A 26,943-nucleotide genomic window follows, 5' to 3' on the forward strand; every position below is an offset into this window, starting at 1 on the left:
CAGTGATGTACAGCACCAGCCAAAGCAGTTCTAATTTCAGTGCACAGCTTATGAAACTATTCACGTTTAATAAACCACCATCAGAGTGTGGCCATGGAGCAAACACTTCCTGTTTTTCCTGACCACAGCACATCACAAGCAGCAGTTCTCCTACCTTTAATGTTGCATTAAAAGCTTATTCAGCAGCTCCCAATGTAGCCCACTCAGTGAAAGCAAAATCTGCCAGAAGCCCCAGCACCTGCAATCCACTGAGCACAGTGAGAGAAAGGTGTAAAGGCAGCAGCTTCCAGCACCATGCAGGGCTGCTGCCTCAGAGGGTGATGGGAGGCAGCCCTTACCTTCTGGCCTTGCCTTTCCCTTGCTCTCCTTGCTTTGTGCAGCACCAGATGAAAATTTCCATTACCCAGCCCATCCTGTGCACTCTGGATGATGGAGAACTGATTGTGCTTTGGAGAGCTAAACACACAGTGCCTGAATTATTTATCTTTAACATGAAGAAACAGGCCGAATTCCCAGGTGATATGGAATGACCCTGATAATGAACACAGAGATGGCTGTGAAAGCTGCACAGGAGCTGCCTCCCATGTGTATCTGCTGTGATTGCTGAGATCCTTCCTGCCCTGAGGATCTGTGTCCTGGAGTGCATGGGAAGCTCCCGTGTGGGTCTGCTCTGTGCCTGTAACATCGAGCTCTGTGACAGCAGAGCAGGAACAGGCCCAGGAAAATGGGTTTGCCCAGTGTCTCAGCACAGCTTTGGCTCTCTCAGCAGATTGGGCTCTGGAGCAGAGCTTCCCCTGCAATCATTAACCCTACCACACCTGCCCAAGTAACAACATTTGGCACTATACTGCACCAATAAAGATAACACTGCGATGGCTGTGTTTGTGTCCCAAAACAATACTCATGCATCAGTTCCCATTCCATTTTTTCCTCCTTTTACACGAGGTAGGTTTGTTGCTGCAGCAGGAGGACAGGGTTAGTGTTCTGCTCTGCTCTGCTCTGCTCTGCCATCATAGCTGCATCCCCTGGCAGCACAGCTTCCCCTGAGGTCTCCCTTGGCCATTCCCCACAGCTCCCCCAGCACACTATGGAGGCAGGAAGGCTGCAGTGCCCTCCAGCAACAGGACAATAGTTCATTTTTCTTATGAAGTACCTGCTCTCTCTGCACCTGCCCTCTCCCTAGCCAGGGTCTCTCTTCCATCCTTTTCCTTCCTTTTCCATCTTCCTTTCGTCGACAGTCTGTTTTGCTCCCTCTTTCCTTCCCATCCTTCCTCCTTTCCCCTTCTCCCCCCTTCTCCTTCTCCCTCTCCCCCCACTGCCCCCAACCATCTCTCTCCTCTCCCCCCGACCCTCTCTCCCACTTTCACTTTGCCCTCCGCGTCCCCTCCCACCATTGGCCGCACAGTCTCCAAACTCCGCCTCCGATTGGAGGAAGCTCACGTCCATCAGGACTCAATGCCCGCGCCCTCGATGCGGGCAGCGGAGCGCGGGGCGGCGACGAGAGGGCAGCGGCGGCAGTGACGGCAGGTACCGGCCGGGGGGAACCGGGATCGGGATCGCGATCGCGATCGTAATCGCGGGGACACGGGAGGGATGGAGGGCTGTAGGAAGGATGGAGGAGCACGGGGTGGGTACCGCGAGCTGTTGGCTGCTCCGTAATACCGGGAGGGTTCTGGTTGCACAGCCAAACGGGGCACAGTGTGGGCTTTGGGAGCGGCGGGACCCCCGATGAGATCCCTTTCCCACAGCTCTGCACCGCATGGGGAGCCCCGAGGCGACGGGGATGTGTGCGGGAGGAGCCGCAGCGTGAGAAAAGCCCCGCGATGGGGATGGGGAGCGGAGATGGGGATGGGAGAGTGGGAATGGGGATGGAGAAGTGGGGATGGGGATGGAGAGGCGAGGATGGGGTTCTTCGCCCGGGGTCCGGGGAGGAGCGGATGATGCCATGCGGGTGTTGTGTGGTCATCGTGTGCGGAAACGCGTGTCTCGCTTCAAGGGGGAAAAAAAAAATAGCCACACGCGAATCGAGACTTTCCATTTGGGCTTTCAGCGCGATGCTTTCAGAACAGTATTTTTTACCACCGTGTAACTGAAATTCGTCAGGACTGAATCATTTCTTCTTTTTCTCCACCCTCCCCCACCCCTCCCGTTACCATATTTCTACGGGAAATTAGAAAGGTGCAGAGAAGGAGTGGAAAGTAGGAAGAGCTGGTGAGGAGGCATGGCACAGCGATGCTTACAGCAAGTGAAAGGGATGTGAGCAATACCAGCATCCTTATTTCAAGGGAATAGTAACTAAGTTAGAGAAGGAAGGCACAGGCAGCACGCTGGGCTGAAATCAGAGTGCTCTCATTGTTTGACCTATATTACTTTTGCTAACCTATTTGCTCAGTTGATATGAATCTGGAGTGTAGTTGTAATAAAAACGTGCTTTTCAGCTCTAAGCGCTCAGAAGACTCATCTGGACATTCATCACATGAATTTGTTGCATGTGCCTTTTATAACCATTCCATAGTCTGATTTTACAGAGCAACACACTACAAACGTGAAGTTATCCCAGTTTGCCACCTCCATTTCTCCATACCCCCCTTTTCTGGGTTCCTGTATGGAGTCGCTTGGTTGTAAAAGCACACATTGAAACCGCATCTGATGGAGAACTAAAACAAAGGGGATCTTTAGAGACATATGCCTTGAGCTGTTGTAAACGTGAGAAATAGGATGAAACAGGGTGGGTGGGGAGAAGGGGTTAGTCAAATAACGAAAAGAAAAAGAAAAAAAAAAAAAAAGCGAAGCTATTTTTATGCAAAGAGGTCCAGCCTGCAGGCTACCACAAATGATGTGAAGTTCTGCTCACAGCCCTCTGCCTTGGGGCTGACCGCAAACACCTGCCCCGTGCTTGGCACTGAGCGGTATGGGTGTGCCCAGGTGTGCCCAGGTGTGCCCAGGTGTGCCAGGAGCTGTGCAGGACAATGCTCTGTGGATCCTGCCCTGTTACCCCCGTGGAGATCCTGCCCTGAGATGGCAAAACACACTGGAAACAGCCATCGATGCACGCTGTAGTTATTCCTGGCTCTGGGAACTTAGGAGCTACCTGAGCAAGTGCTTACTGGAAATCTATATACGGATTAGAGATTCACAGACAAAAGGGAAGATAGGATCAGCCATTAACAAAAGAAATAACCCCTGTTTTAGGAAGATCAGCATCCAGCCGCTCTCCCCCTCATGATTTCCAATTGCAACCCCTCGAGGCTGCCTTAGTCTCTTTTGTGTGCCTGAAGCATGCTGTGGTCCTGCTCCTGGATTGGGTCTTTACACCCTGCAGCAGCCTAAAATGACTTATGGCTCTGCCTTGTACTGATCATTCTGTTCTTTCCCTGCTGAGCCCTTGTTCTGCTCCCCTTTACTTCGCAGTGCACCAAGCCCTGCTAACCTGCCTTTCCCTGAGGGCTTGGTCACAACCCATGGGTGAAGGTGCCAAATACTTTGTTTTGCCATTTGGGTTTGTGGTTTCTTCCGTTCTGTTCTCTGAGCTGCTGCTCATGCATTGATTACTCAGACCCTGGGATGTTTAAGTCTTGCACAGTCCCATTAATGCAATGAAGAGCAGTGGAAATGCTTCGTAAGGTGCATGGTAGCACTTAGCAGAGCTGATAGCCTGCTGCTGGCCTTTCAGGATAGTGAGGTGCTGGGCATGGTTTCAAGGGAAAGGTTCCCTTCCCCCCTTCGGGTTCTGTTCTTGATAACAGGACACTGGTGTTACAGCAGGGTGCAGGGGCTGTTACCCACATACAGGGTGGGTAATGCTCTGAAGTGCATTGATATTCCAGTCTTTATTTCAGTGCCTGATATGAAACCAGTCCTGCTTTCCCTGGACTCAAAAACTGTGTTATCTGGGCCCACTTCTGGGCTGATCTCTGTGCCGATGAGCAGTATGGGACAACAGCAGCTCTGACCACATCTCTTCCTGCCCCATACTTGACACACAAGCACAGCATGTCAGCAACTTTCCCAGCTGCCCTAGGAGCTGCTACTGGAGCTGCTACTCTGTTTTCCCTTTTCAGAATGGATTCAGTGCTAGACCTCCCCAAGACATAATTAGTTCTGTGTCATCTTGGCCTTGAGCAACATCCCGGTGATGCTAAACTGGGCGATCCAAGAGCAAAGAGATTCTGCAAACACTTCCCATGGAAAGTGCTCCGAGGGAGCACTCGTCTGTTTGATGAATCCCATCCCAGAAGTCAGGATGACTGATCGTAGATGAGTGCTCAGAGAGGGCCACTAAGCAGTGGATGTTACATCAGACTTTTTGTTTGTACTGACAAAAGCTTGAGATGAGTAAGTGTAGTATTTAATATTGGCAGAATGATGTTATTCTAACTTTAAGTCTCTCTTCTGGCAGAAGTACTGCTAAATCTGGGCAACTACCATATTGCTGGTACCAGAAATAATATCATTCCAGGTTTACCAGCAATGGGAGTATGTCAGTGGTGGGAAATCTCTGCTTTATTCTCGTTATCCCTGTTGGGCGTTCAGCAAGGTGGAAATTCTTGGCATTCTTGATGCAACAAAGATGTTAGGCTGATCTCCCATTGTGGTGGTGCTGGGGAGCTGGACAAGATGACCTTTAAAGGTCCTTTCTGACTCACATGATTCTATGTGTAGTTACACTAAAACTAAATTTGATTCCTCTTCTTTTTATATATATAATATATTGGTGTGTGATGTCAACAGACTTCAGCCACTTGAATTCTCAGATCTTGGGCTGGGCCTTCTAAGCATGAAAATGAAATGCTGACAAGTTTTTTTAACCGCTGCTCGGTGGTATGAAGGGGTTTAGGAGTCTTTTTCATGTGGAGAAAGCGAGGCCAAACACTTTTATTTCCCAAAAGATACTTGGACTTTGCAGTGCTCTGGCTGAAAATAATCCAAGAAAAAGTACTTTTTGGCTTTTTTATAGATACGCTTTCACATTTGTGAACTCGAGTGAGATAGGGGTTAATTTTCTAAATGGCATTAAGAGATAGAAAAAAAAAATACATCTAGATGACAGAGTTCTGCTAAGCGATCCTAACCCATCATACAGAAATAAACAGTTCCCCACAGCATCTGGAGGGCATGGGCACTGCTTGATTTTCTGTTCCCTTGCATCCTCTTCTATGAAACTGCATCAATATTTTTGACCTTCTATCCTCCAAATAAAACAGATTTGAACTTCTAATTCAAGCTTGCTCTCACCTCAGAAGCTGCCCAGGAAACAGAAGCCTGGCTCCTTGTGGGACTGACCTGCTCCTGCTCTGCTTTGGTATAATGGAGGCCAAGGCAGATGCCACAGGGCTTCATGTTAGCATAAGAATTCCCCCAAAAAGGGATTGCCTGTCAGTGCTTTCAAAGCAGCTTTACGCTTTGTATTGCTGGAGTGGAGTCAGTGCTGAGGAGGATTCTGACCCTTCAGGCCAGATGTGAGGCTTGGTTACAGCATTGCCCCATAGAGCTCGTGAGCCCCTTAGTGTGTGTTCCTTTTATTTGGCAGAAAACCTTGAAGGGACTACTATAAGATGCTGAAGAAATTGAATTAAAAACGAGTGCAGAGTAAGTAACCAGGCTGTGTTCATGCCACACAGGACTGCAGTGGCTGTGAGAAGCAGGCAGGACCTCAGCAAGGCAAACCAAAAAGTTCCTAAGTCAGAAACAAGAACCATGCTGTGCTGCTGCATGGGAGCAGGAATCTCTTGAAGGCAGTTTTCAGATTTCTGAGTAAATCTGTCCCCTCACAGCTGCTCTCTGAGGCTGTGCTTCTCATCCATGAGAGCACAGAGGGTACAAAGCAGAGGCCATGCCCACAGCACGCAGGGACAGCAAACCCCTCTGAATTCCAGCAGATGTTTTGGGTTGACAATGGGAACATTATATGCCTGTTTATTCCTTTATCTCAGGAAGAAATACCATTTGGCAGCAATTTGTTCCCTGGCAGTGGGAATGAATTGCTGGCCTGATTGAGCCTTGTGAGAGGAGAGGAGTGCCATCCTGTAAGAGCTTTGCAATGCCAGCAGTATTTGTGCTGGCAGAGCACACACACACCTGTGCACTGTCCTACGGACCCACCTCACCACATCATCAATGCTGGTGCTGATCTGAGCTGATGGCTTCAAGCATTTTTCCACCAGCATCTCCCAAAGTAATCTCATGTCCTCTGGTCAGCAGTGATTTTTATTCCTTGCGCACAGCCACATGGAAGCATCAGGCCATAACACAACTGCCTGTGTGCACCCTGCTGTGATTTGTGGCCATCCCTGAGACATTCTGTGCCTTCTGCATTAAGTCATGGCTGCAGCCATGAGAGGGGATTGCAGCAAAGACATTGGTGAGGACTCAACCTTTTGGAGGTTTCTAAGGGAGTGATGACTTCAATCTGGCTTCTCAAAGCCTCCTGCAATTCTCAGGCCATCATATTCATCACGTAGCTTCTGCCTGTCCCCATTTGCAATGATCAGCAGTTTTGCACACTGCTCGTGTGCTGCCCTTAATGTCTGATCCATTCTCTTTGGGTCTGTGTTCCTGCCCAAATCTCATCACTGCTGTAGTTTGTGGTTACAGAACTGGTTTGGGATTTTGAGTCAGAGAAGGAGGATTCCTTTGACAGGGATCATCATTTCCTCTTGGTTGCACAATGAGAACATGTTTTTCTTAAAGAAATCTCCAAATCATGATGTGTTGCTTGATCAGATGCAAACTAACCCCAATCTGACGTGGTGTTTATTTTAAGAGGATGAAATACGACAGTTTTGTTTTGCTCATCATTGGAGGGCAGATAGTGAGTACTTGGTGCCAGGAGACTTCGAGGAAGCATGCCTGAGTCAGAAGTCCTACAGCTACATGATCCTGAGCACTGGTCTGGTCTGAACGCCCTTGTGTCACATCAGCTTTGTGCCCAAGGGGTCATTTTGTACCATCTGGCTTTGTGCTAGATCAAATACAGTTTCCGTTGTTGTAGCTAACAGGAGACCAGAGTATATTCAAAATAATATGCTTGGCTAATCCAACAGAAATATGATTATATGCCCATTCCTGCTCCAGATCATATCTGCACTAATGGGTGATTTAGAAACACGAAAAGTAGTGATGGTGGAGACATGGCTAGAGAGCCATAAACAAGCTGGACCTGATGATCTTTTCACAGTGGGCAGGAGAGACAATAGGAATGTCCAATTCCAATTAGATATTTAACTTTTAAACACGTGATTAAGAGAGAAATCCCATTCTTAATGCAGAATGACATCGCAGGGAGTCATCTGAGTCAGAGAAATCAGGGTTATTTAACTGTGTGCTTTGCATGCTGTAGTGCCTTCCTAGGTGCTCATCTGAGGTTAACAAAAAAAAAGAACAGCTGGAGTTCTATGGTAGAGTGCCAAATGGCCCATTTCAAGCAGCAAGTTCATTTAAGTGCTGTCTGGGAGTGCTGTGCTGTTCCTGTGCTTGGCAAGAATCTCAAGACTAATACCTCGGAGGATTAGAGAGCATCAGTGAATGTTAAACAAGATCCAGGCTAAGCGGTGTGCACCAGTGAGCTTGTGCTCTGGAGGATGTTTGGGGAAGCTATTACTTGCTGATCTGGAAAAAAGAGTGAGCTTGTGTGGGTAATACTCTTCCTTCAGCTGAATCCTTCCTGTATTGGCTGTCTTTCCACCCTTCTCTCAGCCTGTCTCAGGGACTCGTGCTCTCTGAGGATAGTGAATGTTGGGGGATGCACCTTGTGGGTTTTGTTTTTTCTGTGTGTTGTGATGTGTTTGTTTTTTTTTTTTTCCTGTGATGTGTTCACCTCTTCTAATGTGCTCTCTTTATTCCCTGTATTGTCTGGGTTAGGACAGGAATTGGGTGGGAATCTAATCCACCAACATGGCATAGAGCTGGAGAATGTGTCTTAGAAGGCTGTGAGCTGCAGCCTGTGCTCTGTTGGTAGAGCAAATGGCTCACGGTGCATGGTTGGCCCTAGAAAGCCCACCTGCTGCAGAAAAGAGCTGCTGGAAAGCAGTCCCATCCCAAGAAGAAGCAAAACATGAGTTAATCTGAATGTTGACATCCTACCTCACAGCCCACAGCATGTAATAGTGGTGTAGAGGCTTTGTCCCATGGCAGATCTTCTTCCTCTGTGCTGGAATTCATAATGCTTGGGGTTTCGTGTAGTTTTCTTCCCATGCTGCAGCAGTAAAGAAAAGTGTGGAAATGCACATGTGTCTCCTGATTGCTTTGGGTGGGCTTTTTTGCACAGGTGACAGTAGTAAGAGGGGTCTGAGCTAGGGTATGGGTAGTTATGGCTGCAAGAACAACAGCATTTCTGCTCGTGCTGCGTTACAGTAAATCCAAATTTCCAATTCCTGATACTCTGCAAGGGGAGAGCAGCTTGATGTAGAGCATGAATTGGTTGTTCAGGGGAAAAAAAGCCAGATGGTGATACCTCAATGAAAAGCCTGTTCCAGCAGCGATGCAACAGACAAGCATGTGGAAAACCATGCAGAGGCTTTGCTACTCCAGCAATGACTGTTGCCCTCTATTTATGAAGCGGATGCACTACTGATATATAATGTTAATACACCATCTACAACTCATCTTACTGATGCCAAATCCACCTGTTTGTGGCAGAGCTTCCCCAAAGTTTTATGGTATCATTTCCTCTTTTTCATTTTTACCTTTGCACTCATCTAAGATTAAAAAGATTTAAAAAAATGTTCCTGTAATTGGTGGTAGTGTTGACATAATGATATTTATCCTACACTCAGCATCCTCGTATTGCATAGCATAAGATGTTGCTTTTTTTAATATAATTGCTCTTATCTTTAGACACAGCAAAGAATGGTGTTTCGTTTTCATAATTTGGCTCATTCAGTTTGCACATCTCATCCAGGATTTGCCTGAATCATCATTTTTTGGAAGCAAGAAGGGATATGTATAGGAACTAAGTGACAGTCATGGAGAAAAGCTGACTCATGGTTCATGCAGAAACATTGTCCTGAATATTGAGCTGCTTTAAATATCCTTAAGAACCCAAATGCTGGAAAATAATGTGCGTTGATCTAGATCATGGGAAAATACTGGGGCTGCATCCGCGGTGCTGGCATGGAAACTTTCTCATCATTGATCAAACTTAGGGGAAGGAAAAAGACATTAAAGCAAGAGTGACATTAGAGAGAGGGAGTTAGGCATTATGGCATAAAGGAACCTTTTGTCTGGCTAATCTTTGCTGCAGCAGAATATTGTTGCCTGGTTAAATCTGCTCTGTGTATTGGCACGGCAAGTTTTTGAAGATGGGCTGAGGCAGCTGCAGCCAATTGCATTTGTACAGATAAGCTGGAACAAATAAGTAAGCTCAGAAAATCTGGCTAGATTTATCTTCAAAGCATTTTCAAGCAGCTAATTGAAAATTATCCAAGCCACCTTCCTGATTTCTTGCATATTATTGCATTAATTTGCCAGCGAGTGGAAGAGTGGTTGGAAAACATACAAAGGATTTTGTGAGTGCTAATCTTTGCTAGTTGGGCGTTATTTAATTATAAATGTGTCCTTGTTCCGGTGATAATCTAAAGCCAGCTTCTGCTGCTGGGTTCTGTGTTTCAGACCCTGGTGGGACTGATCACTTGACAGCACACCTCTGGTGCACCTGCAGCACTGCCACTGGTGGGGAGCACAGCATGAGGTATCCGTGAGCTCTTTGGGTGTGTTTGTCACTCCTGAAACGTGTATGTGCAGAATGGTGCTGTTCCTATTGGAACTGCTGATGAAAGGCTGCTCCTGGCAACAGCAGCCTCCCCCGTATTGCTGAGCCGAAGGGAGGCTTTGTAATATTGTGCTGTAATAGGAAGTGTTCACATCCCCTGAGTAAAGTTCCCCAGCTGCCAGGACAGCAATTTGCAGTGTTGCACATCCAGAGAACAGCCTGGTCACCGCGTGCCTTCTTTTATCTCCCTCTCAGCTGAAGCAGCCCTCGAGGACAGCCGTGTTCTCAGGACCACAGTGTGGATTTGTCTCACTTCTGCAAGGCTTTCCTCTGCTAAACCGGTGAGTGGATTACACTTGATCCATATGCTGTGTATCATCTGCAGCAGAGTAATACCGATAATCCTCCAAGCCAAGTGCAAGACAAATTCCCTGTTTGTTACTAAGAGAAATTAAGCGTCCAAACCTTGATGAATTTATCCCAGTGTGGAGTGATAGCAGAGCCTCATGTGTGGATGTGGGCTTTCCCAAAGGCGGGTTGGCCATACAGCCAGGCCAGGCTCTCCTGTAGGTCAGGGAGGAGGGCAGTTGCTCCCCACTGGTTTGCAACACGTTTTCTGATCACTTGTTTTCTCTCAGCAAGTGTGCTTCCATAGGATTGAAGAAATTATTAAATCTGCCCTGTGCTTGGCTGTGGAAAGCAGAAATGATGAGTAGATGATGTTTGCCACAGTAATACCTCATGAAATTCAAAAATCATAGAGTGAGAGGAAAGGTTTGCTTCAGCAAATAGGATTATTTCGCATGCCAGTTAGGAGTTAATTAGTGACATTAACCACAGGCCTCAGTAGAGACAAAACATGTTTTTAATGGGTCCTGTGACTTGTTAAGTGATCACCTGATGAAAAGCTTCTAAGTTTTGCCATTTTGCTATTGATTTAATGCTAAATATTGGGGAGAGGTAATCGTTACAAATTCCATTATAAGATACATGCTTTCATTACCTTGCTACCGCTGTAGTGTTGATTTGGTACTGTTGACAGCCTGGAATCAACTGTAGGTCTTCAAAAATAATAACAATAACGAGTCCTAGTCTTGCAGCAAAATCAGGACATCCATAGCTTTGACATAATAGTATTGGGGCTGGTTCAAAGCAAGCAAGAACTCACTAGCTGAGTCGTTAAAAACAGAGATGAATGAGAAGCAGTAAGTGAATGAATAACAACGATTAGGAAGTACATGAAGTAAAATTTTATTGTGTTTGTGCATTTTTTTTTTTCCCTTAAGGATTATATTTTGTCCTAAAGTGGCACATGGCTCACGTGGAAGCTCATCTTCCCAGGGAATGTGTCAGTTCCAGTTTGGAAACACTTGGTGAGATAGCAGGTAGTGAGGTAGGCACAGCGTGCAGCACTGGGCTGCCTGCCCTGAGCACTGAATGCAACCCTTCTGTGCTGGTGCAGGGCGAGGGGCCAGGACAGAGATTGGAGCAGAGTGTGAGGCTGCTGGGCATGGGGGAGGCATTTGCTGCTCCTGGGAGGGATACACTGTGTGTACTGATAACTCAATAGGATTAAGGGTAACAAAAGTCGGGAGGGAGGATGCTGCGGTCACTTGGAGCTGGTGGCCAGTCTCCTCCTCCTCCTACTTTAAAGATGGGAAAACTTTAATGCTAATCTCTAATCTCTTCCTGGCTCATGAAATATGTACTGATGGAGGCATCCAGCTGCTGATAGAGGCAGTACGAGCGCTTCCCCCTGGGTGCCCCTTTGGGAACTCTTGGCTCTCCATCGTACAGTTAGCAATATGAGATGGGCTTATTTACCTGCTGAAGTTGGCGCTAGCAAATTCAGTTGTCAGCTAAGCAGCCTTCTTCATGGATGTAGTCAAATGTAATGGCAACTGTGTGCAGTGTGTGGACTGCATCTGCAGTCTGTTGATTTACACTTTGGTACGTGACCCATTCTGCTCCCTAACACCTGATCCAACAGCCAGTCATCCTTGCTGGGTTTAATAGAGTACTAAAGCACTCTTATTTATTGTTTGCAATATTGCAAAGATGAGAAAAAATAGATTTAGAGCCACAAGAGCCACAGGGACATTGGAGAGACAAAAAAGTGAAAAATTATGGTCATACATCCAAACTATTATCCTTTTATGCCAACACATTACAAAAGTCTGTCCCTGCAGCTAAACTTTGAAGCCTGCAGATAGTTTCTGCATTTCCCTGCTTTAGCAGTAGCCTGCAGGTTTCTGTGCTGACAGCACCCACAGACACAGCTCTGGGTGTGGCAGTGGCTGTTTGGCTGTGAAATTCACACTGCCTCTGTGCTATCATCAGATTCCTACAGAAAACTGGACACAGACGTAGTCGGTGCCCTCTGGTCCCCAGAATGGATTGTGAACATTACAGTTATTTGCAAATGAAAGGCCTCGTGCACTGATGAGTGCATCTCATCTGCTAAACCCGTGCTGTTGTAGCACTACTGACATGCGTTTATATGGGGTGTATCCTCTGGCCTTCTGGGGTGGAAGCAGAACCTTGATAATCTTCTGAGCATCAAATTCTTCAAGCCTACCTGCCCTGGTGCCTCTAAGAACCAATGGTAGAGGTCAAACAATTCTACTGTTTACAGGAATATTTCTGCAACATTTCCAGGTTACAGCAATCTGAACGTGGCTCATTTTATTGGGACAACAACCTTCTCTTTTCTCCCATTCCCTTAGATAAATCCAAGGAGGAACATTTCTATAGGAGGCTCTTAAATAAATATTGGCAGCAAATGTTGGGAAATGCTGAATACTTTGAAAATATTCTGTAATAAAGCAGTTTTTGTCCAGTGTTTGTTGCGTATTTAAGATCTGCACTCAAAGGAGAAGTTTCTTGTTTACATCATTTATAGTTCAGCCAATGCATTTAACTAAAAATGCCCTTTTTGTAAAAATTTTCTTTTCTGTTTTTCTGCAATGTTGAGGTGCTGGGATGCTGGGACAGCAGAGGGAATTTTTGATAGAAGATAGTCTGCATTGGTAATCAGGTTAGCATCAGCTGCCTGTGCCCTCCAGCTTGCTCTGCAGCAGCACGTAGTCTAATTAGTTATAGAAAGGATTTTACTGAATAGTTGTAAACAGATGTCAGGGCCTGGGATAAAATCAATCCAACTGTGGAAACTTCTCGGAATAATTATAAACTGTTATTAGTATAGTGTGAAAGAGGAACCAAGGGACTTTTAACAGTAGGAAACTTGTAGCTTTTCACAAATTTCTCCGCAGGAAAAAAAGGGAAGGGAAAGAGGCTGTGCCTAAGAAAGGAAAGGTCCAGCATCAAACTGGGATCACTTTTAGGGAGAAGTGATGAAAGACTTCAGCAGGCAGGGAGCTGGTCTTTAGTGTAGCTTTTTAATGTTCATCTTTTAAGATAAGAGGTGATGGCTGTAAGTTGCTCTAGGGGAGGTTCAAAATGGATTTAGGAAACATTTATTCTCCAAAGTGTGGTGATGCACTGATATAGGCTGCCCAGGGAGGTGGGGGTGGGTCGCTGTCCCTGGAAGCATTCAGGGACCATGGAGATGTGGCACTGAGGGAGATGTTAGTGGGATGGTGGGGTGGACTGGGGTTGGACTTGGTGATCTGGAGGTCTTCTCCAACCTTCATGATTCTATGATTCTATACATATAATTTTCTGTACTATTAATGGAACCCCAATACCTGAGGTACTGGCACACTGTGGTGGAAATGCAGCCAAACTGCACAGCGAAATGCTGGTACTTACTGAGAAAAAGCATTCTGCAAAAGGAAATACAATTCTAGGTTATAGTATAGTAAAAGTATATGTAAAACTTCTCTGTTCACAGATTGCAATGATCCTGGCTCAGCCTTCTGCCATCTAATGTGTGTGCCAAAACTCGCAGCCCCGCAATAGGCACACGCTGACCGCCCTGCAGAGCAGCCCCAGCCGCAGCCAACACTGGACCCGCTCTGCTGTGCCGTTCATGGCAAAGCCCCATCACTTAACGGGGGAGAATGGCTTCCACTTCTCCCAGCCTCTCGTCTTCCCCAGCCCATCCCCTGTGGGTGAGGACAGCTCAGCCTTTGATTCGGCAAGCGGCACGCCACTGAGCAATGGCACTCCCAGCGGCGCCGAGTCCTGCGGGCTGCCCCTCTGCGAGGCCAAAGGCATTAAATACATCTCAGCCGAGCAGGAGGAGCTGGCGTGCGGTTGGGGAGGGTTCACCCCTGGCTGCTTGCAGCTCTTCAACACCTCCAAGGGCGTTTTGTTCTTCCTCTGCGTGGCTTCCTTCCTGCAAGGCATGACGGTGAACGGTTTCATCAACACGGTCATCACCTCCATTGAGCGTCGCTTCGACCTGCGCAGCTACCAGAGCGGGCTGATCGCCAGCTCCTACGACATCGCCGCCTGCCTCTGCCTCACCTTCGTCAGCTATTTTGGGGGGAACGGCCACAAGCCACGTTGGCTGGGCTGGGGCGTGTTGGTGATGGGCCTGGGCTCCCTGCTCTTCGCTTTGCCCCACTTCACCACGGGCCGCTATGAGGTGCGCTCCTCGGCTGAGGTGGGCGTCTGTGCCGCCAACCAGAGCCTGCCATGCTCTGTGGCTGCCTCCGGCCTCTCCAGCTACAGGTTTGTCTTCATGCTGGGGCAGTTCCTGCATGGGATGGGAGCCACGCCGCTCTACACGCTTGGCGTCACCTATTTAGATGAAAACGTCAAGACTAACTACTCCCCTGTGTACATTGGTGAGTGGCTGCCAAAGGGGCTGGGGGGAGGTCTGCTCCATCTGCCTTGGCAGCCCTGGGCGTTTTCATAAGAGGTGCTCCAAGTCTTTTGTTTTTGATGACAGACACGATGATAAGTAGAGAGAAGCAGCTGTTTGGGAGGTTTTCATTATTTTTTCTCCCTTCCATTTATTGGCAGGCAGGCACTGCGGGTGCAGCTGGGCATTTTCGCTCCTGCAGTCCTGCAGAGCAGGAGGTGCTAGTGTTCCTGGCACAGCCATCAGCTGAGGACAATCTCTGCTTTGTGCATGGCATTACCTTCTCTGGCCATCCATCATGTCCATGCAAGGCATTGCCCCTTCAGTGCCAGAGCACGGGAAGAATGTTTGTTTAGATGCTGCCGCTGCAACATACAGTGCAGCTTCACTGAGAAAGGATGCTCCGTTCATAGATGCGTAGAATCATTTGAGTTGAAAGGGACCTTTAAAGGCCGTCTGGTCCAACCCTTCTGCAATGACCAGGGACATCTACAGCAGGGTGCTCAGAACCTGCTCCAGCCTGACATTAAATGTCTCCAGGGACTGAGCAACCACCACTCGTCTGGGCAACCTGTTCCACAACAGACCCGACTGAAGAGTCTGTCCTTTCTTACTGCCCCTCTTTAAATACTGAAAGGTCGCTATGAGGTCTTCACAGAGCCTTCTCTTCTCCAGGCTGTTCATTCCTCAGCACTGCTGGTTGTACTGTGGGTGTCAGCACTCGCCAGCAGCAGCACATCCACTGCAGTTCTGCAGGTTCTCTAACACCATTTGTTTTCCCTTTCAGCTGTTTTCTACACTGCTGCAATCCTTGGCCCTGCAGCGGGTTATCTGGTAGGAGGAATGTTTCTAAATATTTATACTGAAATTGGCAGAGAGTAAGTGGCTAAAAAATAATCTTGTTCCTTTTCCTTTATGCTGTATGTTTCCTTTGGGGTAAAAAAAAAAAAAAATCCAGGAAAATAACTCATTTGCCAGGGGGAAAATGCCCGCTGTGTTCAGCAGCATTTCTGTGGGGAGGGGGGCTGAGGCTGGAATGGTTGATTGCAGTAATGCTGTCACTGGGAGAGAATTGTTCATGAACCTGTCAGCCTAAATCCTTCCTTATGCTGCACTGCCTGCTGTAACGAGGCTGGGAGCAGCAGGTGAATTTTTTGAATGAGTTACCCCATCAGGCCAGGCTGCCAGCAGTGCAGCTTTTCCTCCTGGCTATCTGGCCACAATGCCTGGTCTGTCTCTCTCTGCTGTTTATTGCTTCTAATTTATTTTATCACCTCTTAGCCTATAGGCTCTTTGGCAGATGAATGGGCTACAATGGTTGAGGGGGTTTTTGGGGAAGGGATGGGTTATTTCCACCAGCTGTCTTGCTGAAAGGGTGGCTCTGGGATGGAACAAGTCTCACTGCAACCCCCAAAGCACAAATGAAATGGGATGAGGTGAAACATGCAAGCGAGAGATGAAAAGAGAAATAAATGATGTAATTTCTCAAGCTCACTAAGTGCTGTGCATCTGTCAGGCAGGACAGATGGTGGACATGGCAGAACTCTCCAGGAGAGGCAATTTCCTTCAGTGATGTCCCCATCATTCCCCCAACCTCAGCCAGCTTTAGTGAGGGCAGTGCCCAGCTTTCCCCCTCCGTTTCGAACCACCACCTCTCTCCCTTGTGTCCTTTTGGGTTTGTCTCTTGCAGGACTGACATCTCCCCAGAGAACACGCTGTGGGTGGGAGCATGGTGGATCGGCTTCCTGGGGGCTGGAGCAGCCTCACTCCTCATCTCCATCCCCATCCTGGGCTACCCCCAGCGCCTCCCAGGTAGGCAGTCTGCAGGGGGGGGCTGTGCCTGCACTCTCCTGTAGCTGGGGAGACAGGGGTGGACACGGAGGATGAGCTTCTAGTTTTCAAATTGTAATTAATACATTAATTTCACCCCTCGGCTCTCCAGCTGCCTGCTTCCCTGCTGTAAATCCACCCCTTTGGTAACACCGATGTCTCGTGTCTCACCTATTCCTTGTTCCCATTTGCCTCTCGTTTGCAGGGTCCCAGAGGTATATTGTTATGAGGGTGTCAGAGGCTCATCAGCTGAAGGATGGGAGCCACAAAAAAGCATCAGATCCAGACTTTGGGAAAACAGTTAAAGACCTACCTCGGTGAGAAAGCTGCCCCAGAGGGTGATGCACAGAGAGCTGGCTCATTTTGGTACAGACAGTCACCTCCTTCACTGCCTCTTACAGGCTTTTTTGTTTCTTTGTTTTGCCTTTGTGTCTTCTGATTCCATTTATGTGTTACAACTTCTTAGCTCTTTTCCAAAGCAACAAGTGAAATCCCAGGGCATGTCGTGTGGGCAAGAACACTCACACATGTTTGGTAGGAAATGGTTTAAAGGAATCCTGGAACTTTGGGTAAAAACAAGTAAGAGGCCAAAATGAAATCAAGTCTTGGATCTTTGAAATCATTTATGGCTTTCTGTTGTTGCTGTTTTGAGTTTTATTTAAATGGAGTTGCTTCTTTGTTTACTTGGCTTGGCTTCAACTGAGCCTAGAACTGTGGGTGTTGCAGAGGGATCTGGGCATTGCTTCATTTTGGATGGCGAGCTTGCCATCAATAAAGGGGTTTTTCGTTTTTGCATTTCTCCCAGGACCGTTCTTAGGGAGGAGTTTGCATCTGCATGTGATGTCTGACACGTTGCCAGAGCCCATGCTGTGTTATTTCAGAACTTTGTGCAGGCAAAGGAGGGCTGAAACAGGTGCTCAGTGCAGGAGCTGTGAGCAGCACTCCATCCGTGTTGAGTAACGCAGGTACTCACACAGAAAGGGGTAGTTAAAAATCCTGGAGACCTCATGGGAAGTTTACCAGGGGTTAAGGCAGTTTCATGAAGAATATTACATGGAATAGATTTCAATACTGTTATTAAATGGCATACTTGACTTGGTGCCATTTTCCAAGGTCATGACTTATTCTCCACACGGAAATTAAATTCAAAACCTGCATTTAAATGATGATAAGGTTATGACTGAAACCAACACAAACTGGGCAGCAGAGAGGGATGAATTCAGGGTTTTATGTTTTGCTTGCTTACCTTGAACAAAGCTCCTACTATTCCCAATGGGGACTGTCCTAGCAGTGCTTAGAGGTGTCCTGGGCCTGTCTTCCTTCACGCCTCATGCCCTAAGAATGAGCACTGAAGGCAGCTTGGCTCATCTCACACCATTCAGATCAGTCTAGCTCTTAACGTGCTTTTTCTTGTTTCTAAACCTCAGAAATCTCTTTTGAATGCAAAAACCCAGCAGACATTTGTGTTCCCTGGTTTTGATTAATGAAAGGGAAGTGCCTTAAAGGCTTGCTGTTCTGGAAACTTCCATTAAAGAGGAGACCACATCTGTGTGCAGCCCTTGGGTACGTGTGGCCCTGTGCACAGAGCAAGGCCAAAGGACACTGTTGCTTTTGTTCAGGTGACGGATTGGCTGCTACAGATTTTCTCAGAGTACAGACAATAAGAATCTCACAAAGATAAGAAGAAACAGAGATGAAATAGGATACTATTCTGCACCATCAGTTTTTTTCTAAGAGAGCTTAATGCATTGCTGTATTCACGGTGCTCCCTAAAAGCAGGAGCGTGCAGGAACAAAGCCCAGACAGCTTAGGCTTCTGCCCTCTGTCTTCGTTTTTGGGCTGAAAAGGCATGATAAAAGAGCACTTTCCTTCTGCTTCCTTATGATTGCCTGCATGGAACATCCCCTGATGTCCGTGCAGAGGAGTTCAAAGAGAAGACACACAGATCCACACCAAGGCAGGATAGAAGACTTGCTCCTCACAAGTAAGGTGAAGCTTGAAGATCACTCGTTGGTTTGCCAGTCTTCAGGGCTGCAAGCTACAGCCAGCATTTCACTTGTCTCCCTTGGGCTACTAGGCAGGATGGGGCTTTGGCATGTGTCGTGGCCTTACTACAGCATGAGTATGGTAAGGAGAGGATGTTTTTCATTCCTCTGGGACATAGAAGCTCGATCCACTTGGTGGTGGTGACAGCAGATGTCATTGCTGTGTGCCGGAAAAATCCCTGTTCACATGATGTAAGATTGCACAAATACTCATCTATCACTATTGACTGCTAGCACGTGGCTATGTGGTGTTACTGTCTGGCAGCTTGCACTGCTCCTCAGATATGTTCCCCATTCACTTAACAGGACCATTACAAGAGGAAAGGGTGCCCACATGTCTGTGTGAGTAAATATTTGTAGGATGAGGCTTTTATGCATGGTAGGGTACTTCTGGAAGTAGTGTGAAATCACGTTGGCTGTGAAATCCAAGGGCAGCCGAGACTTCTTGAAAATTATGTGGTTTCTGGGTGTGGCTAAAATCCTGCTGCTAACGATAAAAAGATGTGTTGACTTTGTTGAGGTCTTTATATACATTATTTCCTAAATACCTCTTCTGTCTGCAAACAAGAAATGACGCAGGTCATTCATCATACTGAAAGTTGTTCCTCTTAAATTTCCTACCTGCAACCTTTGGCCAATAGGTACAAAGTAATGCTTTTGCCAGGGAACCACTCTCCTCTTTTCTCTTGAACTGTAAATGGTGAAGGCATTGTATGTTTTCTACAGCAGTCACAACACCTACAAGGAGTGTTTTCTAGCTAAGAGATTAGGCTTTTTTCTTCTGAAAGAAGCACAGTTGAAAAGACCATTCCTGTTAAATAGTTAAGTAAATTAAGTAAATTTAGTAAATTTAGTAAATTATCTAGCCCAATGGCTAGATAATGGTTATTATAGAGCCCTCTGAAATCAAGGTGTAAGAATGTGTCATATATATGTCTTTCAGCCTCTTTGTTCTATTGACAGTATGGAATTGTCCACTTCATTTGGGTTAAACCAGGTAAATCCCTAAGTTCCTAGCGTATCTGATGCTGAGCACTGCACACACTTGGTGGTTCTGCAGTAGATTTTCTCCCATTTCACATTTCTTCCCAAGCACTACCTGTTAATTGATGGTGCCTTTCAGTTCAGTGAGCATCCCCTGGGTGCCAGTTGCTGCTGCTGCAGTACGATGAGGCTGTGCCATACCCCAAAACAAGGCAATTTGCTGTACTGGTCTGGGCTAAACTTTGGGCAAGTTATGTGGCAGAATTTCAAGCTTGTTACAAAATGCTCCCTCCAAAGCAGCTCTCTTAGTCCAATATCCGAGATAGTGGGAAATAATTGAGGCCATTCCATGTGCCTGAGGGTGTTTCTGTGTCTCAGAGATGGAATTATTGCTGGATCTTCTTTCTGCATATAAATGACATATGGCAATTTTTCATGAATATCTCTGGCTCTCCACTAAATCCCAGTAGGTCAAAAACAAAATGTATTGTTTCAACTTAGATGTTAATCTTCACATAAAACTATGCTTAGATTGTGGGAGAAAGATTGCTTTCTGTTTTCCCGTGAGATATAAGGTGTTTTAGAAGTGCTTCCTCCATACAGAAAGACTTGCCTGGTATTTCCCACGAGCTGCAAAAAAAACATGTTTGTAAGTGATTGTTATTCTCATGAGGACACGTGTGCACTTGAGAAACACGTGTACATAGGTATATAACAGAACTTTGTTCCTAGCTCGTAAATGTTTCCCAAAGGAGTCCCAGGATGACTGCCATTAGGGACTGCTACAACTTTGAAGTGATTGAGATTTGGTGTCAAACAGAGTGCCTCCACAATTATCCCATTTAGGAGTGGAACTTATTACACGCTTTGCATCCTGGACCCAAATGTTGGAAAATTACCACTGAAAAGACCCAAATAGAAGTTGTAGCCATGTGAGCATCCTTAGTGCAAATCACATTACACACAGTGCTTTTATTTGCTCATCCACACCTATGTTGAACCCATCTGGTGCCTTCATGAAGTCCACAGAGAAAAATCCCATATTGTTCCCTCCAGTTTTAGGTATTTGGCTGACATTGCTCTGATTCCCTTGCATCCATCTGTTGGTGGGGCTATAAAAGCTTGCGAAGGTAAGCTTATGCCTGAGGGCAGTTAAGACCACACAGAGTCTGGCTGCCTTGTAGTAGCAACAGCAGTAGACACACAAGAGGTGTTCTATAATAAGGCAGAGTTCAAGGGCAAACTTGATTCTCACCATGCAGTCGAATGGGGAGAAGTCAGGGTATCCTCTGCATCCTTCCTTGGCTGGTAGAATTCAGTAAGTTGAAGTGGAGATGGTCACTGCTCTTTTAAAAGCTCCTATTGGGATTCTTCTTTCCATGGGATGCAGTATGGTGTGATGCTTCCCTGTCTTACGTGTGGAGGTAACACATCTGTAATCAAAATGTGCTGCAGCACTTCAATTCCAGTGTATTTGTTCTTCCCAGATCAGTATTGCTGCTCCTGAAGAATCCCACCTTCATCTTCCTTTGCTTAGCGGGAGCGACGGAAGCCACTCTCATTGCTGGGATGTCTACGTTTGGACCCAAGTTCTTGGAGTCTCAGTTTAGTTTAAGTGCCTCTGAAGCTGCCACCCTTTTTGGTAAGGAAACCTGGTTTTGCTATGTTTTTCAGTTTTCACGCAGAATGAGACAAGCACACTTTGCCATTCATTTACAGAAAGGTCTTCCACTATTAGGCAGTGAGGATCATTTCCTATCAGCATGTCTGTACCAAGTGTGTTTTCAGAGCTCTATCTACTGACATCACTAAGAAATGCATCACTTCTGTAGCCATCTGTCACTACCCAGAGAAAGGTGAAAAATTGTATTCAGTTCCTTCTTGGACATAACCAGGCAACATCAACAACCGCCTCTAACAAAAATACTTTATCAGAAAATGGGAAGATTTTCAATTAACTCTTGCATTCCAGACCAAGAAATTTTAATCTCCATGGGTTCCAAACAAGTATCAGTATTCACGATGTGCTTCTTAAACTGTCTCTTTTAAGATCTAGAGGGAAAAGAATTTGTCTTACCAGGTTCAAGCCACGTTACCCTAGGAACTATGGAGGTGCACTTACTGTAGCAAACTTTCCTAAACTCCCACCAAAAAGCAACTCAACAACCAAAGGGTTATTCTCATGCAGACACACTGCATGTATAAATGAGAATAATGAGATAAATGACATAAATGAGATAAATGAGAAACTGTTCACTGATATTTCTAAATCTGCTTGTGCTATTTTGTCTCCCTTTTTCAGGCTATCTGGTTGTGCCGGCTGGAGGCGGAGGCACATTCCTGGGAGGATTCCTTGTGAATAAATTTAAACTCCGCTGCTCAGGAATCATCAAATTGTGTTTACTTTGCACAGTGTCAAGTCTGCTAGCTATTTTCATTTTTTTCATTCACTGCCCCAACATGCCAATGGCAGGAGTAACTCAGATGTACAACGGAAGGTAATAACCATGTCTTGTACTGTGTGGCTCTAGTTGGAGTACAGTGCCAAACACATGGTATTGATGTTGGCCATTGCTTAGGGTTAGAGATGGGAGATAATGTCCAGTCAGTGTTAGAGGCAGATACTGAGAGTGAGAACCATATCCCCAAAGTACATATATCCAAACTTTTGCATTCAGCTGGGAGTGTAAGCCAGCAAGAGGGTCAGCAGCAGCAGCATCTTAGTCTCTACTCTTCTGTTGTCTTCACAAGATCTCCCTCTGCACAAATAATGTGGGATCTCCTGTTCAAAAGTAGATATCTCCTTTTGATCTGGTCACTAAAGCATCCTTTGTAGCTACAGGGCACAGTTCCTGTTTCATGGCTACAAGTAGGTGAGATGAAACCCTTCCCAGGCCTGGTGTTACATTCTCCAGAGCTCTTTTGCATCTTCTGTTTCCCCTCTTATCCTTCTCATTCTTTACCCTTTTTCATCCTGGAGAACCGTTCTGGGTCTCCCCACTGACTGTTCCCATGTTTCCTTTAGCACTTTGCCTGGTGGCCAGCTGAACCTGACAGCAGTGTGCAACGCAGAGTGCGGCTGCCTGCAGGAGACCTACAGCCCTGTCTGTGGAAGTGATGATGTTATGTATTACTCTCCTTGTCATGCTGGGTGCAGAAAAGTGTCTGAAAACCTCCGGAATGGCAAGAAGGTATGTCCCACAGCACCGTGTATTGATAAGGCAGCAGCACACTGTCTTTGGAATGTTTTGGCTGGCTCTGCAAAAGCATACTCAGGTTTGGGCTTTGTTGCAAGTCAGTGTAAAAGGCAGAGGCAGCACGGAGCAGATAGAGGATGTGCTCACCTGGAAGGAAGTTAAAAGGTTCTGGAGGTCACCCTGCTTCACTTCCCTCAATGTGCCCAACTTTGATTTTGCCCCTCTCTGGGTCAGACTGCACTGAGATCTATGGGATTTCACCCAGGGAAGGAGAGAAGTTTGGTGAGCACCTAATTCCTATGCCAGTGCTTATGGGGTTTGTTTTTGGTGTTCAGTGCACATGATGCACCTCCACATATTTTCAGCATACAGCTTATAGACACAGGAAAAGGCTCAAGATAGGTAATGATGACATTCAGTGTTGAAGTGCTGCCTGGCAAAGTTGATTTCTTTATTTAATAATCTGATTTGAAGTAGGTGTGTCAAGAACACAGCTTGATTTCTTTTTCAATCCACACCTGGAGCAAAAACAGCTGCTTTCTGCCCTCTCCAAATTCATTTCTTTTTAAAACCCAGTCCTGACTATCACCACGCTCTCCCCAGCAATCTGCTCACCAGCCTTTCTTTCCCAGGTCTACCGTGAATGTAGCTGCATTGAGAAAACTCTCTTGCTTGGCCCTGGTGAGGCAGAAGCAGGGAAATGCACTTCCCCTTGTGCAAAAAGGACTCTGCTGCTCTTCTTCATGTTCGTGGTGATCCTCTTCACCTTCCTGAGCAGCATTCCTGCCCTGACTGCAACGCTACGGTAAGCCCAGGATCCTCTGCAAGAAGCCTCAGTTATCCCACCTCCATTTTACCCCATTGGCACAAACCCCGGGGAAGGCATGATGGGAAAGTTGGTGCCATGCAGCCTGGTGGCGCTGCTGAACTGCCCTCTTCTTCCCCAGGTGTGTCTCCGACAGACAAAAGTCATTTGCACTTGGGATCCAGTGGATCGTGGTCCGAACGCTAGGTACAGTACAGAGTGGCACAGCACATCCGTGTGGTCTGTTGGCTTTGAAGAGTGTGCCCCACGCTGTTCCGTGTTCAAAAGAGGTTGGATTGGAAGTGGATGGGGTAGGACATGAGGTGTTGAATGGAAGATGTTTTCCCTTGTTTGCTATCCTTCAGAAAATAAACTTAATTCTATTTGCATAGAGTTTGCAAAATGAATGAGGGATTCCATAACGCAGCACAGATGGGGCAAAGGAGAATGTCCTGGCTGCGTGTCATTATTTTAAGAAAAAAGGAGCAGAGGCTCCTTGGTACTTGTGCAAGTAGTAGGTCAGGGTCAAAAGTCAACTGCCTGGACTCTCAGTTCTTGAAATTCAGCATGCTTTGGGCACAGCTCTGAATGTCTGCGGGATGAGTTTGCTGCATCATAGTAGACACAGTGCCTGGTGCATTTCTGCTAGCACCTCGTGTCTTGCAAAGCTGATGCACAGGTTCTGCCCAGTCTGAGGATTGGCTCTGTCTTCCCACAGGAGGTATCCCTGGCCCCATTGCCTTTGGGTCGATGATCGACAAATCCTGCCTGCTCTGGCAGGACCAGTGTGGTGAGCAAGGCTCCTGCTATGTGTACCAGAACTCAGCCATGAGCCGCTACACCCTGGTCACCGGGCTGGTCTACAAGGTGAGGTTGGAGTTTCACACTCTGATCAAGCAGTGTTTAGGAGGCAGCATCTCATGCTGGGGGACAGTCTTACAGAACTGTGCTATGCCCATCTGCCCCCTTCCAAAGCCAAATTAGACCTTAAGACAAGAAATATCCTCAGAGAAGGCAAAAGCTTCTCTTGCTTCTCAGCAGGTAATGGTGCTCCAGGCACTGTTCGTTTAAATTACCACTACATTCCAGGCTTACAGCTTCTGTTGCACCATAAGAAAAATCTTCTCCAAACAGTTACTGAATGATTTTTGCTAAAAAATTGAGTAAAGTGTATAACTGTAGTGTTAGTGAGTGAATGATGCCATTGTGGGCACGCTGTAAATAACTGTTTCCTGATCGCTGCTAGAAAATATGAGAGCATAGCTGTGTGATTCCTATTTATTAGCTGAAAGCCATCGTTTCAACTGCTCCCAAGTAGGCACTTGATGTAGAGATCAGTGTTTAGCAGTTATTGTGACAAAGTGGCTTTCAAAATCCTTTGCACACTAAAGCGCTGCTTTTCTTGTTTGTACCCAGTGAGGGCTGGGCATCTATTTTAGGGGAGAACAGGGAGTAATGGGATATAAGGAAAGATTTCATCTCAGAAAGAGCAATCAAGCATTGGCACAGTCTGCCCAGGGAGGTGGAGGTGTCAACATCCCTGGAGGTGTTCCAGACATGGCAGATGTGGCACTGAGTGACATGGCTTAGTGGGCACGGTGGGGATGGGCTGATGGTTGGATTTGATGATCTCAGTGGTCTTTTCTAACCTTAATGATTCCATGATTCTGTGATTCTATGATTTCTGTGATCTTGGTGGCTGCAGGTGCTTGGGACAACCTTCTTCACCATCGCCTGTGTGCTGTACAAACCACCGCCGACAGAATCAGCCCCTGGCAGCTCAGACACATCAGAAAATAACAATGGGGACCTCCAGGAAACCAAACCTTCGCTCCCAGCTGAGGAGGATATATGAGGCTGTGCACATGCCAGTGACTTTCTCAGTCTCGAAAATACGACAAAAAGACATTATGCAGCCCCAAAGTTTTTAATTATTAGTAATATTATCACTTTTTTTACTTCAAGAGAAATAATTTAATTAATCACTGGTGTGCTTGCTATTTTCTTAACAGCAGAAGCACATTCCAAGTTGTGTGCTGATGCAATATGCAGTTATTTAATTTTATTTAAAGAAAGGGCTACCGTAGTTTTATTCTCTGTCTGTGACAAGCAAGGACCATGATCTCCATGAGTGGAAACAGACACCAGTAACTCCAATGGAGTGAGTGGGGTTGAAGCCACTAGAGGATCCGGTCCCTACTATCTCAGTTGTAAAGCCAACTGTAGCAAAACTTCCCATGAGACTTCCTTGCCTGAAAAGACACCTGCTGTCCTGCAATCTGCATTGTAAAGATGACTGGCCCTTAAACTCCTGGATGCAAAGCAGACAGCCCAGCCAGCACTGTCTTCCTGCAACACACAGCTTCACATCCGTTCGTGCTGGTGTCCTCCAACCTTTTTGTTTAGAAGCAGAGCATCTGGTTATGCAAGCTGGTATTCCTGTGCAATGGGAGATAGGATTGGATGAGGTTTGTCCAACAAATCCATCAGTACACTACAGGCAGAGATCCTTGGGAGCTGCTGAGCACTGTACTTCGCTGCCTTGTTTCCTGCAGGGTTTACATCGTGGTGACACTTCATTTTTTTGTTGTGTTGTTGAGAGGTGATGCCTTTTGCAATGTAGTGTGCAAAACTTTACTGTGTTTCTTGCTGTTTGTTGGATGCAGGAGAATGTGAGATATGGATCTATGTGATGCTTCTCTTCGGTTGCCCTGTACAATGTTGGTTTTGGGTACATGCAAAAGTCAGAATGGATTTATTTTTCTCTCGACTGCTAGATTAAGGGAGAGCTCACCATAATGACAGACTGCTTTATGGAAAGGAGATGCTGACCTATACCCAGTGTGTGCTTCAGGCAGAGAGGGCAGGGTTCCCAAAATGGCTTTGAGTGTGCACCTGCAATACTGACCAGGGGTAAAGGGGGGAATTTCAGCATCCAGCAGGAGTTTCCCTGGCTTACCCTACAGCCCCCATTGGGTCAGAGGCTCCGTCTGCCTGCATTTGCACAGCCTCAAGGTTCAGGTACAGCTGTGGAGGATGGGGAGGGCTGTGGGCAGCCCTGGAGGTGCTGCACTGGAACTTCTGTTGAACAGGACATGTGTTACTGAGCTGCATTGCTGGCACTGCTCTGTGCCAGGTGCTGCTTGCAATTGCTTTGTGGTTGTTTTGTATATTTTGTATATTTATGCCTTCGTAAGCAGACATGTAATGAGCATTTTTTTTCCTTTGGCTGCTTAAACACTGTCAGCTGGTGCAGCATGATGATGAAGGGCACAATGAGTACAGAATGCAGGAGAGCCCTGCTGTCCCAGAGGGTCAGGATTGGACACATGGATGCAGGAATTGACCTCAGCATCACCCAGACACCAAAGGCTTCTTCACAACCTGGCCTGGTTTTTGAGGCACCTGCAGACATGAGTTTCTCTCCCCTCTTTGCCCTTCCCAACTTACAGATATTTTGGGTACAAGCAGGGATCTCAAAAGGGGAAAACGCATGAATGTATTTTGGGAACACGTTTTATGTATGATGTATTTATGAAAGGTAGAATTTTTTTTAATATATAAATATATATACAGATATCAGAATGCAATCCTTGTGCTTA

At 46.5% G+C, this 26,943-nt stretch overlaps 1 protein-coding gene across 5 annotated transcripts; it reads left to right on the forward strand.

Moving 5' to 3' along the window:
- The first annotated feature begins 1,431 nt into the window (after positions 1-1,431).
- On the forward strand, positions 1,432-26,943 carry SLCO4A1 (solute carrier organic anion transporter family member 4A1). 5 transcript variants are annotated; one of them, XM_031590025.2, is made up of 14 exons: positions 1,442-1,527; positions 9,610-9,688; positions 9,965-10,050; positions 13,563-14,463; positions 15,268-15,358; positions 16,171-16,292; positions 16,516-16,627; positions 20,827-20,981; positions 21,642-21,837; positions 22,365-22,530; positions 23,169-23,341; positions 23,484-23,548; positions 24,060-24,208; positions 25,047-26,943. In XM_031590025.2, the coding sequence occupies exons 4-14, from the start codon at positions 13,701-13,703 to the stop codon at positions 25,194-25,196; spliced, it is 2,142 nt and encodes a 713-aa protein (XP_031445885.1). In that variant the 5' UTR covers positions 1,442-1,527; positions 9,610-9,688; positions 9,965-10,050; positions 13,563-13,700; the 3' UTR covers positions 25,197-26,943. The 5 variants fall into 5 exon arrangements, with proteins under 5 accessions (XP_090008145.1, XP_031445881.1, XP_031445885.1 ...); XM_090152019.1 differs by lacking the exon at positions 9,610-9,688 and having other exon boundaries at positions 1,432-1,527; positions 24,060-24,213; XM_031590021.2 differs by lacking the exon at positions 9,610-9,688 and having other exon boundaries at positions 1,432-1,527.

Source organism: Phasianus colchicus, chromosome 17 (assembly GCF_987193195.1).
Source record: "Phasianus colchicus chromosome 17, bPhaCol1.hap1.1, whole genome shotgun sequence".
NCBI classification, from domain to species: domain Eukaryota; kingdom Metazoa; phylum Chordata; class Aves; order Galliformes; family Phasianidae; genus Phasianus; species Phasianus colchicus.